This window comes from Gallinula chloropus, assembly GCF_964237585.1.
Source record: "Gallinula chloropus genome assembly, chromosome: Z".
NCBI lineage: Eukaryota > Metazoa > Chordata > Aves > Gruiformes > Rallidae > Gallinula > Gallinula chloropus.
The window spans coordinates 66,346,560-66,363,847 of record NC_140089.1 but is presented as its reverse complement, the minus strand read 5'-3'; the positions used below and the strand labels follow the sequence as shown (position 1 = coordinate 66,363,847).

Genomic DNA, 17,288 nt, shown 5'->3' with positions numbered 1-17,288 from the left:
TAAAGAATTCCTAGAAACAACCAACAACAGAGACCTATTAAAGGCAGCAGGAGTCCTTACTCTGAGAATGTATCTTCATCCTGACTGCTTGCAAGCAATAAGTCAACAGCTTGAACTCTGTCCTCCAACACACACTAACAAAATGTGAATAAAAAATTATATTTGAGATTAAAGCTATTTTAGTTGGCAAACTAACCGAAGAACTTCATTGCAAACATAAGGCCATCACAAAGAAGAGAGCTACCTATTATCAGCTAAAATACATTACCTGAGAAGTTAAACTAGTGTTAAATACAAGTGGTCCTGCTGATTTCAGTGAAGCCTAGTATGCAAAGGAGAGTTTGCTCCCCCTCAAAGTGTTACTGACATCAACCGTGGTCAAAAAGAATAAATTGAAAAAAAAATCCAAACAAAGATTTGTAAGGTACTATCTCTGAAACCCATACTAGCAGGCAACAGCTTCACAGACCATAAAATGCACCACAACAATATCAAACATACACATAAAGTATTAACTGCTATTAAAATGTCTGAGTTTTTAGCCTCTGTCCTAAAAATGTGGGGACCAGCTCTAAAGCAAAATATTGTTTTGAACCACAACAATCTGCAAATTACAATCAGGCATATTCAGGTATTATTTAAACTCATAAAACAGAGAAATTCTAAGACTGGAATTCTTTTCTGAGTTAACTCAGAGACAGTCAACAGCCAACTGTTCTTAGGTAGATGCTCAAAGGTTAAGCAGGTAAGTAGCCAATGAAAAAACTTCTCCTTACACTCACCTAAACACATAGACTTGAAAAGGTTCTAAACTACCAGGGGAACTGGCATACAAGCAAAGCAAAGGACTGAGACACAATCAGCAGAAGAAAACTCACACTGCATCACCTGAGCATATCCAGCAGCTACACAAATGAACAAGCTGTTCCTAAGCACTTCAAAATCTCTCACTGCAGTGAGTCCAGTAAGATACCTGAAGGCATGTATCGCCTTGAGGAAAAAGCTATGCATCAGTCTTGTACAGTGAAATTGTTACAATTACAATTGGTACTGTTACAATTGGACTCACTCTAAGTCACATATTTAACATTCTCCAAATTCTAAAAGTGCACCCCAAAAATTAAGTATTTTCAGTAGCTTAAGACATTGCCTCTCAATTCTTTATTCAAAGTATCTATGCCCTCACTTAAGATCTCCAAAATTACCCCTGTATCAGAAATGGTATACAGCAGAAAGAACAAGCACATGTAACGGTAGAGGCATCACTGTCTACTTGCTAACATGTAGTTTTATTTTTTCATCTCAAGGAGCTAACCTGTCTCTTTGAATTCTTGACTGTCTGAATATGCTGAAAAATACAATGTTTTTCCTGGAACAATTCTCTACATAAGAGACAGTTTAATTAGGTCTACTACTTCCAACAGTATCACAACTACCAAACAGTGCATTTTAACACCAATAAACAATAAACAAACACACAAGCAGAAAGACAGAAATGTGCAGCCCCTTTAGCACTTTAGTTCTTATGCCTTAATCATTCAAACACCTCTCCATGTATGTAACTTCAAGTTCCCAAGTCAGAAAGGTTTCAGGTTCTTAAGTGTGCAAAATACCTTGCAGGACATGATCTATGACCAAAAGCAACAAACTGCTTAAAATAAAAATACTGAGCTAATGGACGAGGAAATACAGGAGAAAAAGCAATGAACACAGATTAACATTAAAGTTGAATGTTTAAAAGAGGTAACTTTTCCAAAGGTTAATTCTAAAGCCGAAAGAACATGAACACTTTCTAAGTTTCTTTAAAAACATGACCTATCTTATCTCAAGAGCTACATCAGAACTCAAAGGAGACTCGTCATTTTCTGGCATTTGATTTGAGAATTTTACTGGTTCTCTTGTCATGTCTCACCATCACAAATCAGTAAAGAACATGAGCAAGAGAAAGAGGCAGGCAATCTTCTCTGAGATTTCCCTTTGGTTTAGAATTTTTCTCCTCCTGTGTCAGTAAACACCGTGTTGGAAAACTGTCTATATCCCTTTTTTACCTGGTACTTCAAGTAAACAGGGCTAAAAGAGGTGATTGAAATCAGTTACTATACAAACTAGGTTCACTGTTAATTATGGATTTTTAGTATGCTTTTTCTATCCATAGTCGCATGTGTCCATTAGAGCAAGATCAATGAACTCCTTCATACAAATAGTACATCAAATAGTAATATCCAAACCGACTGTTTACTTTTGATAATGAAAGCAGAATATTCAACCCAGCTTTTTTCTTTCATTTAGATCTAGTTTCACTACTCATTTCTAAAAAAAAACCTGTCAGCCTTGCATGGGTATTTTCCATCTGCACTACCAGCTTCCAAAGCCTTATTTTCTTCCCCCTTCAAAATTATCACTTGAAATCAGTATGATAGTAACCATCACAATCACATTTTCAAAGCATTAGGGCTATTTTAAATGCATCTAATTTCTTAGAGTGGCTATTACTAGACTTCTACAATATCGCGTTATATTAATACACATGTAGTCTAAATCCTATTAAAAATAAGTTGGGGTTTCTTTGAGACACAAGTTATGCTTACGCTGATGGCACACTGATGGAATACAATATATTGTATCAACTCAGAGGACTGGTCAGGTCAGATAAAGATGTAACTTCTTTTAATCTGCCTCAATTAAGTGTTGATCACTTTTTTATATAACTACAAGGGAATCCCCACAAAAACTTTAAAACAAAAAGAAAGCAGAAGGCAGAAAGCCAGGATTACCTACACATCTTCATTACTTCCAATTGTTTGTGGTTTAGGAACTGGCTTAAAACAGTAAGTGTACTGTGCAGCACGATCATCACAACACTGATTACACAGTTTAACAGTATTTGAAAAAAAGTAACATAATGTGGAAAAGCCAGGTTTTGCACATTATTAACTTTCCAGTTTAATTTAAAATGCAGTGTATCTCCAAAGGCTGTGCTATAAATAATGGATTAAATACCTGCAGATTTCCTTAGTCTGAAAATAAAAGGGTGCGTGTGGTGAGAATTTGTAAGATTTGAAAAAAAGGAAACTGTATGGCTTAGATGTAGTGACAGGAAATGGGGCCCTTAAAGAACAGCGGTGGGAAGTGAGAACTTACAGAGTAACAATACAGGCCAAAAGAGGTCTGATGAGGGATCAGGAGTAGAGGACCCGGTGAGCTAGTCAGCCAGCATTTAAATCCTTTGCACAACATGGTCTGCCAAAGAGGCATCCCAAGAATAATATTGTATTTATCACCTCAGGGATATTAAAAATGGACTTGCTTTGCAGCTAGCCTTTAGAGAAAAACATTGAGTATGAATTCAATGATTACATTGCTTTATTTGAATAATCTAAAAACCAAAACATTATTAAAGCTATTTACTTTTAAACCATTACATATGTTTTCAAGGTTTATTTAATTTAGTCTCAGCTGATTATCTGATGACAAGCACAGTGGAATGCATCCTTTTACTACATACTGTGGGCTGCAAGATTTTTATGTAAGTATTTATAAATTTATCACATAATGGCCTAAGTGTGCAGGCTACTGTAAATTTATTTACCTTAATTACTGCATACTGGTACGTGCAGCCAAAGCTTTGCTAGTCTAGCTTCATGTTCCTCTGTTCCCATAACTGTAATTCATCTTTCCAAAAAAAGAGATCTGAACAATGTCAGAAACAATAAACTCAATGTTCGGAAAAAAACCAACAACCTGACAAGTCAACACAAGTGCAAAAGTAATATCAAAATGTAGCTTCAAATTAAGAAGTGAAAGCCAACACAATGGATTTCATGTTTCAAGATTAGTACACATGAACCTGATCTCACTTAAATGAAATTGGGGAAAACTCTGCAGTACACTTTAGGAGGAGCAGGATCAAGTGCTTTGGGCTCCTTTTTTCATCTATAAAGATTTCCCCGGCTCATTGTTACTCACACATTTTGGTGTACAGTACACACAAATGACTCAAGCAAAAGATGCAGCATAAGGATTAAAATGTACCCTTTGCTTACGGATGATGGTACCAGACATGCTATTGGAAACCTGTAACCCACTACCGCATCTAACTAAAGATTTATGTTATAAAGGAATATATACAAATGACTAAGAAGAACACTCAGCATAAGGATTAAGACTTCTTACCCCATATTTACATTGGCGGGATGTTGCTCCATACTGGAAGCGACACTGTTCATCAGCATCATACACCTGACCTGGGGCCACAGCTGGATAAAGAAAGTCACGCTTGGGAGGCTCATTATCAAGGCAAGTACCACGGCCCGAACTGTTCAACATAAAGGACCAAATCAATTAGGAATTCTACTGACTGTAAATCACAGTAATGATATCACGTATCTAGTTCTTATTTTTAACAGCACTGGGTGTGAAACAATTATGATTGCAATAAACAAAACAGTAAGATGGTACACCCATAGTAAAAAGAAAAATTAGAGGGAATTAAGAGATTAAGAGATTTTTTCATCATTATTATTAACAAAATGCTTATTTTAGATTGCGAAATAGATTTCATATATTATCCTTTTTTTAAAGTGTGATAATTTCTGAGCCACACAAGACTGATTTTCATTTTCGTTTTAAGATTCCTATTTGTTCTCACTGAACAATAGCTATATTTGGTCACAGACTTATATATGAACAAAATAAGCAAATAAAGATATTAAGTTTACAATTCTTATTAACCCTCCTGACCCTTCAAACAGCTAAGTACAATCTTACAGATATGAGCAGCTCTATTAGTTTCTATAAAATTAAAACACACTTAAATTTCAATATGACTACATGTTTATAGGATTAGGACCTCAACATGCATGTTTTTCTCCCATTTGAGCGAACAAAATAATTAGTGATAAAAATTCTGCACGATCTTCAAATTTACTTATACTAGGGTGAGCAAAAAAAATTTGTATGGATCCAAGATCTTTTCTATTGTATTAATAATATTTAGTCTTCAAAGTCCCATGTTAGAACTAAGATCATCGTCATCTTTGAAAACTTTAGTATTTTCATCCTTTACATTCACTGTTTTGTTTGGTGGTTGGTGGTTTTCTTTCCAAAATATGCCCATATCCAACCGCAACATTTTAGTGCAGTGGAATAAATAACAAAGCAAGCCAAATGCAGACAGAGTTCTGTTTAGAAAACTTTGTACTTTACTAAATATAATTATTCAGTTTTATTTAGTCAGAGTGCATAAAAGAGGACAGATGCTTTTTTACTTTCATTTCACATGTGAATAAGTGAGGATTTTTAAAGAATTCTCATGCCAACACTTTAAATTTTTTTCCGACATTCCTACAAATTTTGCCAGCACTTATGGTTTTTTTTTCCAAATCTTTTCCATGCATCTTGCCAAAGGAACATAATTTCAGAAGTGAATGTTCTACAGTTTTTTTGAGATCTCCAATTTTCTATACTTTTCATCTGCAGATTAGAAAAAGAGCAAAAAGCCTCCTTTAACTACAGATTTTCTGTTCTCACTTTAAACCTATTTTAATCAATTATTTGAACCACTAGCATATGCTCTTTGGAAAAACAAAGAAAGAAACAACTGCCAACAATTTCAGAAGGCAAACAGCAACTAAGTCAATAAACAGGTAAATTCAGGAAAAAATATATTCAGTTACTAATCCAAATGAATTTAGTGTCATTCACCTGCACACACACACTCCTCCTCAGCTGAAATCTACTCTTAAAATATCAAGTAGGTGGATCTGGTATAAAAATTAATGTACAGGTCCCTTTATTCCAGTTTTAATTATTGCAGGTATATGTGTTTGATAATAGCAGAAATTAGGAGGCTATCCTACATTATTTTGAAGTATTTCAGTGTTGTATTTTGTATGTATGACAAGTACATGTTAGCAATGCCAATATGAAAATAACTCAAACACAATCTGATTTTTCTGCATTGTCTAGACCAAACTGAAGATAGGAACTTTGCTCAAACAAGCACTGGAAAGTTTAGAATTTGACATCAGCTTGAGCTAGCAATGCACATGATGGGACCATTTCCACATATTCCAGTAGTGCAGAGTTTGGTCTCTGAACTGTGGTACTGTAAACAGACAGCCAAGAAAACAACATTTAGAATCCTCATTACCTTCAGTGACTCTCTCCATAGGCATAGGTAAACCTGCACAGAATCAGATCTAAGTCTTTAAATTCACTGAACTTTTACATTCAAGTATATATCTACTCTACGAGGCATATAATTACAGAAATTTAAATCAAAAATCTTGTAGTAAATACAAAAATATGGCTCTTCTGCTCTAATGACAGGATTTTCATCATAATGGAATATTGTAGTAGAAAAAAAAGCCAGAAAATGACTACTAAGCAGTCATACACTTACTTACATCACCAGCTCTCAGACTGAGTATCTGTTTCACTCTTTCCCTCTGCTTCAGTTCTATTTGGTTCAGTAGTTGAAAAAAAACTGACACATTTTACAAAGGCAAGAGTGAGAACATGATACCGGATTGTGTGAAGTATTTTGGAAAAGAAATAGCATGTGTTATAAAACACATTACCAAAACCAGGGACTTTCCATTGCTAATGACAGGTCTCACCAAAGCCATGCAGAGGATAAATACAAGCTGAGGACCATATAACCTCTCCAGACAATTTCTCCAGGACTCAAGAATGTGATAATAACCTTGACTCTATGTCTTTGTTCTTCTCCCTGTCTCTTTTGCTTCATCAAATCAAAACCCATATACTCAAGGGAAAAAAAATGCTAAAACTAGGGTAAGAAATCAAAAAAGTGCAAGAAGAATAATGGTACTGGAGCTCTTTATAAAAAGAGATCAAATACTTAATATCAATCAGGCCTACAAAAGTGAAAAGAGCCTTTTGTGTAGATGGAAAAAAGATAATAAGGAAAAGAATGCCCAAATACCTTGATCTCTGCAATTTCAGGAAACTTTGAATCATAATCGCATTTGTGCTTTGTGATTTTATCTTATATAAGAAGCATATACAAATTCAAAAAAGCTACAGGTACCTCTGTAGAGCATTTACATTTTTGAATAAGTAATGAATAAATCTTTAGTGTCTACAACAGAAATTAGATATCAGAATCCAAATCACAGAATTATTTGGGTTGGAAGAGACCTCACATATCAACCAGCTCTAGCCGCTCTGCCATTGGTAGGGACACCCTCCACTAGACCAGGTTGCCTAAAGCCCCATCCAACCTGGCCTTGAACACTGCCAGGGAGAGGGCAGCCACAGCTGCTCTGGGCAGTCTGTTACAGGGCCTCACCACCCTCAGAGGGAAGAATTTCTTCCAAATGTCTGATCTAAATCTACCCGCTTCTACTTTAAAGCCATTACCTATTGTCCTATCACTCTACACCCTGACAAAAGGTCCCTCTCTGTAGGCCCCTTCAGGTACTGGCAGGCCACAATAAGATCTCCCCAGAGCCTTCTCTTTGCCAGGCTGAACAAGCCTGACTCTCTCACTCAGAATGTCTGCATAGGAGAGGTGCTCCAGTCCTCTGATCATCTTTGTGGCCCTCCTCTGGACTCACTCCAACAGCTTCACATCCTTCATGTATTTTGGGCCCCAGCACTGGACACTGCACTCCAGGTGGGGTCTCAGGACAGCAGAGTAGAGGGGCAGAGTCACCTCCCTTGACTTGCTGGCCACACTTCTTTTGATGCAGCCAAGGACGTGATTGCCTTTCTGAGCTGCAAGTGTGCATTGCCAGAGTATGTTGAGCTTTTTATCAGTGAATATCCCCAAGTCCTTCTCCTCAGGGCTGCTCTCAAGCCATGATGATCTCAAACTCATCCTTACATTCTACTGACTCTACAAGATACTACCAGTACTCAAAGCTTCTGTCATTTTCCTTATTTTAGGTTAATTTCATGAGATTTTATGGGGCACAGTGGGATGGGTTTCAAATATGAAGTAGCTAAGTTTGATGCTACTTTATCTCAGTATTCCAGTATAGTGTCTCAAGACACTCTACAATATAATTTCAACATTCTTTTGTATTTTAGTATCACAGGATAGCAAATTACTCTTCTGTTTGGAAGGATGTTGAGGATATTAGAGCATTTTCTGAAAGCTTAAGATCTCAGACTTACTATCGCTTTTAACTGTTTGATGAAAATAAGATCAACCAAGGATTCAATGTTAGAATCTTCACAGACTGAACAATGCAAAACTGAGGATCATCACCACTGCACACACATTGCTGTTTTATCCAAAGTCAATAAACAAAAAAAGCAAAAATGACGGATGTAGACCTTTCGGGTCCTCTATGCTCATACTACAGTATCTATTCCCAAGTATCTCAGAAACATGCACAGTACAAAAGAACTTCTTCAATGGTTGAAGAAAATATTCTACAACACTATCACTGAAAATAGGTTTTGAATATTATAGAATTGGGTCATTCAGAATAATGATGTGGACTATCATGCAAGCTATGATCAAGAATTGTAAATGAAATGTATTAGAAATATTTGTAATTATCTGTTATAGCTAAGCAACAATACTTAATTTTTTTATTTAATTCTGTTATCAAAATACCCATAAAACAGGGTAGGGGAAATACTAAAATGTATTAACAGTATAAAAAGTATGTTTTATACATACACATATATATAAATCCATGAATTATTTACATGCCTATATATATCATTTGGCTCTTAACAGATCCCTTACTTAATGTTTATTACATACTCTTCCTTAGTTAAAAACTGATTTTTAGAGATGGCTAGGATATTTTTCCACACAAGTTACAAAATCTGCTTAGCATGAAATTAATGAATCAACTTATATATACTTTCATAAAATAAAGATTGCTCAATAGTCTACAGATATTAACACAAATATTTGCAGAATAAGGGCATAAGTAACAGAAGTGTGATTTGGAGTGGTATGTTTAAAATTAACATGAACCAAGATAGGATTACTGAATGAAAACATTCTTGAATGTTAGGGAAATTCAGATATTGATGTGGATTTGCCACTCACTCCCATGGTAAGTTCTACTTCTTTCCAATCTTTTATGCAAGGTTGACTCTGTATCTTATTATCTATTTCATAGCAAAGACACTCTAATCTACACAATCTTTTCATAATATTAGATTTTGCTTTTCTTTGCTAGTAGATAATTTGCTATTTCTTTACTGTACACATTCTTTCACAATATGGTCTGTCTTCCAAAGCAGTCTTTTTATTTATTCGAGTAATTATCCAGTGGCCATATTAGGAAAAATCTATTAAAATCATCCATCTACCAAAATCTATTAAATTTTGGCCTTGAAAGTTTGGGAAATACTAAACTGTAAAATATTGGGACAGTAAAATATTGGGACAATTTGTTGTTCTGTATTTATTTCTTCAAATGTTAATGAGAATCTCATGCAGATTCTGCCCTTTAGAATTTCTTTAAATAATCCAAGAGGTAGACAAAAAGTAATACTTGCAAAGTCAACACTCGAAAACATATTGGCAGCCCGTGATTACATAAATGGTAGTGGTTTCTTTAACAGGGCAGTCTTCTAAGCAAAACATAAGGCTTTCAAATTTCCTAAATCCACAATAATTGGAAACATATGCTTTTTATTTAATTATCTGTTAGTTAAAAAAACAAAAAACAAACCCCAATAAACTTTAAAGAAAAATGAAGCAAATTATAATCCAAAGTGTAGGTCAACAGATAGCACTTAATGTGAATTTTCTCCATTGATTTGTAGATAGAGATACAGTATTTTGATATGATTCATGTGATCTTATCTTTCAAAACTTGTCTTGGCTTGTACTTTTTAAAAACCTAATTTAGATTTTTGGAGTATCAGGGGACTGGCCATTGTACCATAAATATCATATGAGGCATATACATATCCTATCTCTATCTTGTATATCCCAAGATTTTTGGGTAGATTATGTCTGGGACCAAATATTGGATGATATGTACTTGCCTGGACCAAGATAGTTCTGGCTCTTTTCCAGAGTTAGAAAGGTGTAGCCTTCATGTAAAGTCCTGCTGTAAGGCAATCTAGAGACTATCCAAGAATTTCTTGTGATAGGTCTTATTTACCCAGATAGTTTAAAGATTCTTGGTTCTTATTCATTCATCTTCAAAAGGCAATCCTACCTTCAAAAGACGGAGTTGGCCATATGGCTTCTTCTAACATCTTCTCCTATTTATAGTTAACAAACTATGATTCCAGCAATCACACAGACTTCATTTTATTACAGAACATAAAAGTAACTGAATAAAGAACTCCAAGCAGAAAGTTCTCTTCTTTATGTCTGCTTAGCTCTGTCAGGCACACTGTATAAATATATGCTGGACATAATGAGACTTGCACTTATGAACAACTCAGTTGATAAACTGAATTCAGGTGATCTTTCACTCTAATATGAAGCTTGACAGACAATAGCTTTTATATGCTAGAAGGTATGTTTTCCTCAGAAAAAAAAAAGACCATTTCAGAACCTGTGACGGCTGGCCATTCCACTTGAGGGCTTTGAGAGATCTATTAGCAATACATAGCCATTCTTTGACTTCCTGTCATCCTTTGAGGCATTTCCATCCTCTGTCCTGTCATCCTGCAAAATAAATTACTCTCCCAACACCTGACTGAATTGTTATCTTCCAAGTGACAATTAATGGCTATTCATCAGTAGCATCAGTCTGGAAAATTTGCTTGAGTACAGAAAGTCTTCAGTAATATAGAGTTCTACTTTGAGTGTCACCAGGATGACTTCTGTATCCAAAATGCTTGTGTCTGATGATAGAGGACAATATGGTAACTACAGTACAAAATGGCACACAGTGCAAAACTGCTGAGGCAAGCGGTGACCCAAACTGGTAAACTAGTATACCCACACTAATCTACCTCACTGTATAATATGGTGAACATGTGTTGAACTTCTAGCAAAAATCATTCCATCTGCATTATTCTGGTGCCATGACAACTCTGCCCAAACGGGTCCAAGGTGATAACTCCAAAAGGTGCTGTGGTATGGTCACACTCATGCCCTTTTGGTTTCAGCATGAGTATCTGCATTTCTACTCTTGTTAGGCACAAATAAACTATTGCCAAACTAGTTATATTCATTCATCACAAAGATTTGTCTTCCTTCTTTGTAGATTAGTGGGTCTTTTTAGCATTTGCCTCATCTGTTGCTAATATAACCCCCCTTTTTTTCCTGTCTGAATGTAGGAAGACTGTTCTGCTCTTATAGAAGCAGTCAAGGAAATGCTACCACACAAAACTCATTATCTTCTTGCTCACTGATCATTACCCCTGACAGAAAAGTATCAGTTCTTAAAGCTGTTCTGCCTTAAAAGAAGGTATGAATGAGCAAAAATAGGTGTTTTAGGCTTCTAATAGCTCTCCTGCAGGTACCTGTGTAACAGCTTCATACTGTCATTGAGGAGATGACATGAAAAGCTGGGGAGAAAACTAGAAAACGGAGAAAAAAATCTACAGTTTTTCAGACTATTCTACTTTATGAAACAATAGAACAACTCTTTTAATCAATAAGTGTCAATTAATTTATATTAGAACCACAAACAATAATAAGCATAGACATAAAATGAACAGATCATGCTTTGAGATACCTGACATTTTTAAAAATAGATTGCAAAGTTAATAGATGGAGGAGAAGTTATCTTTGGCTCTTAGTACATTATTTAACACAGTATCCTATACAATTGGAAAATCTACTCATAATTGCAATGCATTAAATAATGTTTATGCAAGGTGGCTTTGAAAAAAACCCACCATCTACAGCTATAAAAATATAAAAATACAGCTAAAATATTACAAAAAGATAATTTATTATTGAAGCTGCTACGTGTAGATCTTTTTTTATCCTAGTTCAAGTATCACTTCAGTATCTTCAGTAATGATTTTTTAATGGAATTCACAGATGGCAGTAATTCCAATAGAGTTGCAAACACTGGCAATTACAGAGAAGTATCTCAAAAACCTGAAAAGTTTAGAACTATGGGAACAGATTCACCAGAGTACTATTTTGGCTTTATGCTAATATAACTAGAATTTAACTGGCATCCCACAGATTTAACAGTGAATCAAACCTAGGGAATGAAAATTAATAGAGGGGATGGTAACAGTAAATAATTTTTTAAAAAATAAAAAAATTGAACATAAAGTAGAGCAGGCATAAGCTAAACATGTTTTTAACTGGCAGAAAAAAACTTAAAAGGTTGCTGAATACATATCAAGCAAAGAAACAAAAAAGTTTGTTCAGGCTGTAATTTAAAACTCTGCAGGAACATGATGAACATTATATATGCAGCATAACACAAGGCTCAGACTTTTATCACATTTCTTTCTCCAAACCCATAGTAAGAAATTATTTCTTAGCAATCTGTTGAACTATGTCTTTACCAATAGAGAACTTACTGTCAGGACAATTATGGAACCAAAATGGAGTTGAGGGGAGAACGACAAGTAAAAGTAAATGAGACAGGGAATAGCAGAACTGTAACAGTAGGGAACAGAGCCCCAAATGCTACATGAAAATACGTGAACTGTAAGCTTAAAAGTCAGAGCTATTAAGATGTGAAATAATCTCTCAGCAGAGATGTGAAAACTGTATTCATTGTTACAGTTAAAATTAGGCTGCATGACATTCTAGAAAGACTGCTAATGGGAATATTTCTGAATTAACAGAAATGACTGGTTATGGTGAAACAAAACTACCCATTTGCGGTTTTTTAAACAATAGTAGTGTTAAATGAATACATATATATCTATCCTGAGAAAATAAGTTCATATTGTGAGAAACCTGTATCACACACATATATGTAAGGATGACAGCAATTCAGCATGCTTTAGTTTAGACACTCATCTTAAACACTCCAGTACATAAAATTGTGTGGGTGCACAGTTCAGTGGGCTGATATAAAATGCCCTAACTTGACACAGTAACTGAAGTTTTTTGCTCTGAACAGCACCAGTGTTAAATGTCTGTCCCTGTCCACTGACTGTAGGGAGCTCAAACACCTCCTTACACCAATTCAGTGATCTATCTTTGAAGCTCTATTTGAACCAACCTGAAGATTTATTAGACAGGATAGGTCCCTTCAATTAAGATTCAGAACACAGCACCATATTCTGAGATCAGATCCCTGAAGGAGGAGGAAAAGCTCATTTTGGTCTTAATAGACTTGTGGTTAGATCACTTGACTGGTGTAAGTACATATAATACTAAAATACAATAAGCGTCTGAATTATTGAAAAACCTTTATTTCTTATGAAGGTTGAAGGCTTATGGATGACACTGAACCTACAAACCAACTGCCATTTGTTCTCATAAAGCCCACCTTATGCCATTTTTTAAAATCCTGTTATTAACCTGTTCTCGGTGAACTCACAGTACTGTGTTTTCTTCCACAATTTAGAATACACAAAGGCTTCATCAAGCATAATATATACCAATGTAATACACTGATATAAGCACATTTTTGAGAGCAACATAACTTGACTCTTTACAATTTTTCATACAGAAGTAAAATTTCATGTAGCAACCTATGTCTGGACAAAAATCACCACCAAATTACAGGTTAGCCAATTACTGATAGAAAGATCTACGTCATCCTCTCCTATACCCTTTATGTTCTCACCAATGACTCCAAAGGACATGGATAGATAGAAGCCCCCAAGGCTGCATGAAAAAAATCTGGAGAATGAAATGTACAAGGAATAGGACTACAACCACCTTCCCTCCATCAGAGTCCCTCACACTACGCATGTATTAAAAATACACTTCCCCTCATTCACAGATGAATTCCACCCTTCACTGTATCTCACCCTCAGATTAATGAAGTAATGAGATATTATCAGCACTTCAAAATGTTTTGAATAGATTGAAAATGAGAACTGTAGGATGGAGAAAGAAGCAGAAGAAGCTTTTGTCATTGCATAGAAAGTACTCTACAAAATAAAAATCTGAAATGACTTGCCATATCTCTGTCTGTTCACTCTAAAAATGTAAACCATCAGAACAGTTCACTGTATCTCTACTATTTACCCTGAAAGGAGTCAATTTTTTAAAAACTCATCACTTTTCTTGAGAGATTACTTACTCTAAAAAACTGGTGATGTAATCCCGACTGCAGGCTGACCAAGAGAAAGGGTTGGTGTTTGCTGTAATATGAGCTGCCATTAGCTTTGCTGCTTCATGACCTTTGGTCCCACAGGAATTTCCAATTCCATCATGATTCATACCAAAACTGCCCAAAAGAGGAGGAGAGAAAAAGAAAATTACTTTTCTACAGCATCAGACATCTCTTAAAACTTAATGTCACCTAAAAGAACACAGAACAGGAGAACTCTTACATGGAGAATAAACATCATTTCAGTCCTGCTTAGTTTATTCGGATCTCAGAATATTGCACAATTACATAGCTTTCTCTTACAGGCTTTTGAAAGCATTATACTTATTTTATAAAGCTTTTAAATAATATGTAACAATATTCTTGCAAGATAAACACAGAGCACCGTGACTCGGTAAAGAATATGCATTGTGGCAAGGACATAGAACAACTGATGTTGCTCTCTCAAGTAAAGCACAGGCAGTATAGCAGAATGTAGGTTTTGCAGTTCTCAGGGCCATGGTGTATTCACACTCCCTCTCTGTATCCACTCACAGCTTAGAGGCCTTCTATTAGAGCTCTGTTTTGTCATGTAGAAATGAAGAAAACTAGAACTCAGCAGAAAATACACTTCAGAAACCTCTGTGTGGCACTTGGCCAACAGGTATTTCCAATCAACAATTACCTAACTTTCAACTAAGATTATACGACTGGAAAAAGAAACATGGTTAAAGGATGCTTATGATTTAGAAATCACGCACTAGTGAAATGCATTTGGACCTACAGATACATAACCACCAAATTACAACCAGAAGTAAATTTACAGAGTATCAATTTGAAAAGACTTTCATTACAGACCAACTTTTAGTTCAATGATTACTGTTCTTCCTAAACAATCAACATACACCTGACTGGTCTGACATGAATGTTGAACAGAGTGTTTCTAACAGCTTACACTTTCCTATACCTCCATTTTCTTAGCCTGCCCTTAACTAACTTTGACTCAGTCACTTATTTCTTTAAATAATGACTTTTGGTCAAATTTGTTGCTTTTTATAGACACTTATGAAAGCAGAAGGACCTTGTAGCAGCCTTTCAGTACCCTAAGAGGGCCAAGGGTTAATTGGTTTAAAGTGAGAAAGGGTAGATTTAGATGAGATAGGAAAAAGTTCTTTGCTGTGGAGGTGGTGAGGCACTGAAGAAGATTGCCCAAAGAACCTGTAGCTGTGGCTGCCCCTCCCTGGCAGTGTCCAAGGATGGGGCAACCTGGTCTAGTGGAGGGTGTCCCTTCCCATGGCAGGGGGTTGGAACTAAATGATGCTTAAGGTCCCTTCTAACACAAACCAGTAAAAGGTTTAAAAAAAAATATTTAAAAAAATCAGAAACACAGGTAGTGAGACACATAGGAACCACCTAGGCCATAAGACAGAGAAAGAGGTAAAATGCCAAAACCGAGCTCCTGCACACCCAGAGCAGCAAAAGTGTCACTTCTTGTTATATCATACTAAGAGGTCAGTTTTTTGTGTCTTCTGTATTGCAAGTGCTAAAAAGACTGACTCCCTAGTTGCTTACTCATCATTCAAAACCACAAATATCTTAAGGCACTCCATTTTGATTTTCCAGAAACTTTTAGGACAGGCTTCCAGAAGATACTGAAGGTTGTAGATTACAAACTGGCTGTTAACCTACAGACAATACCACTTCCTAGCAGCTTATACCATTTTCTTTAGTGAAATCAATGGTAGTGGTGTCACGTTAATCTGCACATATTGGTCCAGAATGTGGTATAAAAATATAAGACCTTTGTGCTACCCTGAGCTTCAATACACCGTGTACTGTTTCACCTCTTCAGCTGATCATAAAAACCTAGAAGCACAAGGTATAGTTATCCATTCTCCCCAAACCCCGTTAATCGCACAGGTGTAAGAAGAGGAACATGGGTGAACGGTGGCTCTTTCCAACAGGCTGGGGAAGGGCTTCTCTTCCTTGCCTACAAGATGTTTTCCTATTTAATACCTAGACTGTGGCAATGCCTGCATGTAACTTTTTCAGCATATGGTATCTCATAAATGCAGAAAACCATGACATTATTCATGGGAAAGGTCTGCCTGGCACTTTAATTTATATCATCACTTGAAGAATAACCTTCACCTATAAAAAGTACAGCTTTAAAAACAACACATTTGAGCAATATGTGTATTTTTATTAAACATTCAGACCAGTATTAACTATTATGATCAGTCTTCAATATTGATAAACACTTTAGATATCCAATGCAACGAACTGAACCACAATTTTAGAATAAAAATTTATTGTATTGACTTAGTTTTCAACTGCCATCATTTCCCAGAATTAGAGGTACTTCAGATAGAAACATTTCTTTTTGAATTGTCTCTGTACAATTTCTTAAACTAGAAAAACCTGAGTTCAGAATAATCTGCAGCCGTGAGTCTTTTATAGAAATAGGCATTTAGGTATGTGGTAAAGAGTTGAATTGGATCATGCCAACTATATCTGGTATCCAGCTTACCACTACTCCATTTGTCAAAGAAATGACAGACTTCAAATGTCTGTGAAATGAATCTGTGTCTTTTGAGCCTATAAAAAAAGGAAAAACTTTGTAGTTTAATAGCTATACTTCTACTAGCTTTCCCTGTGAAAAAGATGCTGTTGCTGATAGGGGCAGAGGTATGCATGACAAAAAACATGTCTGTTAATAGAAGCTGCAATGCCCACAGGAACTCAAAGTCTTTTCATGAGATGAGGGTATTCTCATATTTTATAAATATTCATTCCCCTAAATCATCTATTCCCTTCCAAGAAGGCTCTTCTACTTGCCCCGGCTCCTGAATTTAGGAGGAAACTGATCATTAACTGCAGGTAATTTTTCCAATGCTTGGAAAGGGGTTTTGCAATTACTGTCATCTGTTTCCAAAGATGGCAGTGGCAGTTTGCCATTACAGCCCAGTAATTTGCACTCCTACAGCCAGTACTGCAGATGAAAACACATTTCTGTTCAATATACTACCAGTTTTATTTCCATCAGAACATGTCAATTATACTTGGCCATCATCACACTAAAACTACGTCTTTTATAAAAACATTGTTTGCAATTAAATTGGGGTGGGAATGCAGGGAAGAACA

At 35.8% G+C, this 17,288-nt stretch overlaps 1 protein-coding gene across 1 annotated transcript in view; it reads right to left on the bottom strand.

Annotated features, from left to right (window-relative positions):
- Positions 1-17,288, bottom strand: part of ADAMTS6 (ADAM metallopeptidase with thrombospondin type 1 motif 6) — a gene marked incomplete at both ends in the record, with an annotated part of 143,875 nt that overhangs the window by 59,296 nt on the left and 67,291 nt on the right. The window contains 2 exons of the mRNA XM_084278587.1: positions 4,174-4,315; positions 14,136-14,282. Coding sequence (XP_084134713.1) covers positions 4,174-4,315; positions 14,136-14,282 — 289 coding nt within the window. The remainder of the gene's footprint in view (positions 1-4,173; positions 4,316-14,135; positions 14,283-17,288) is intronic.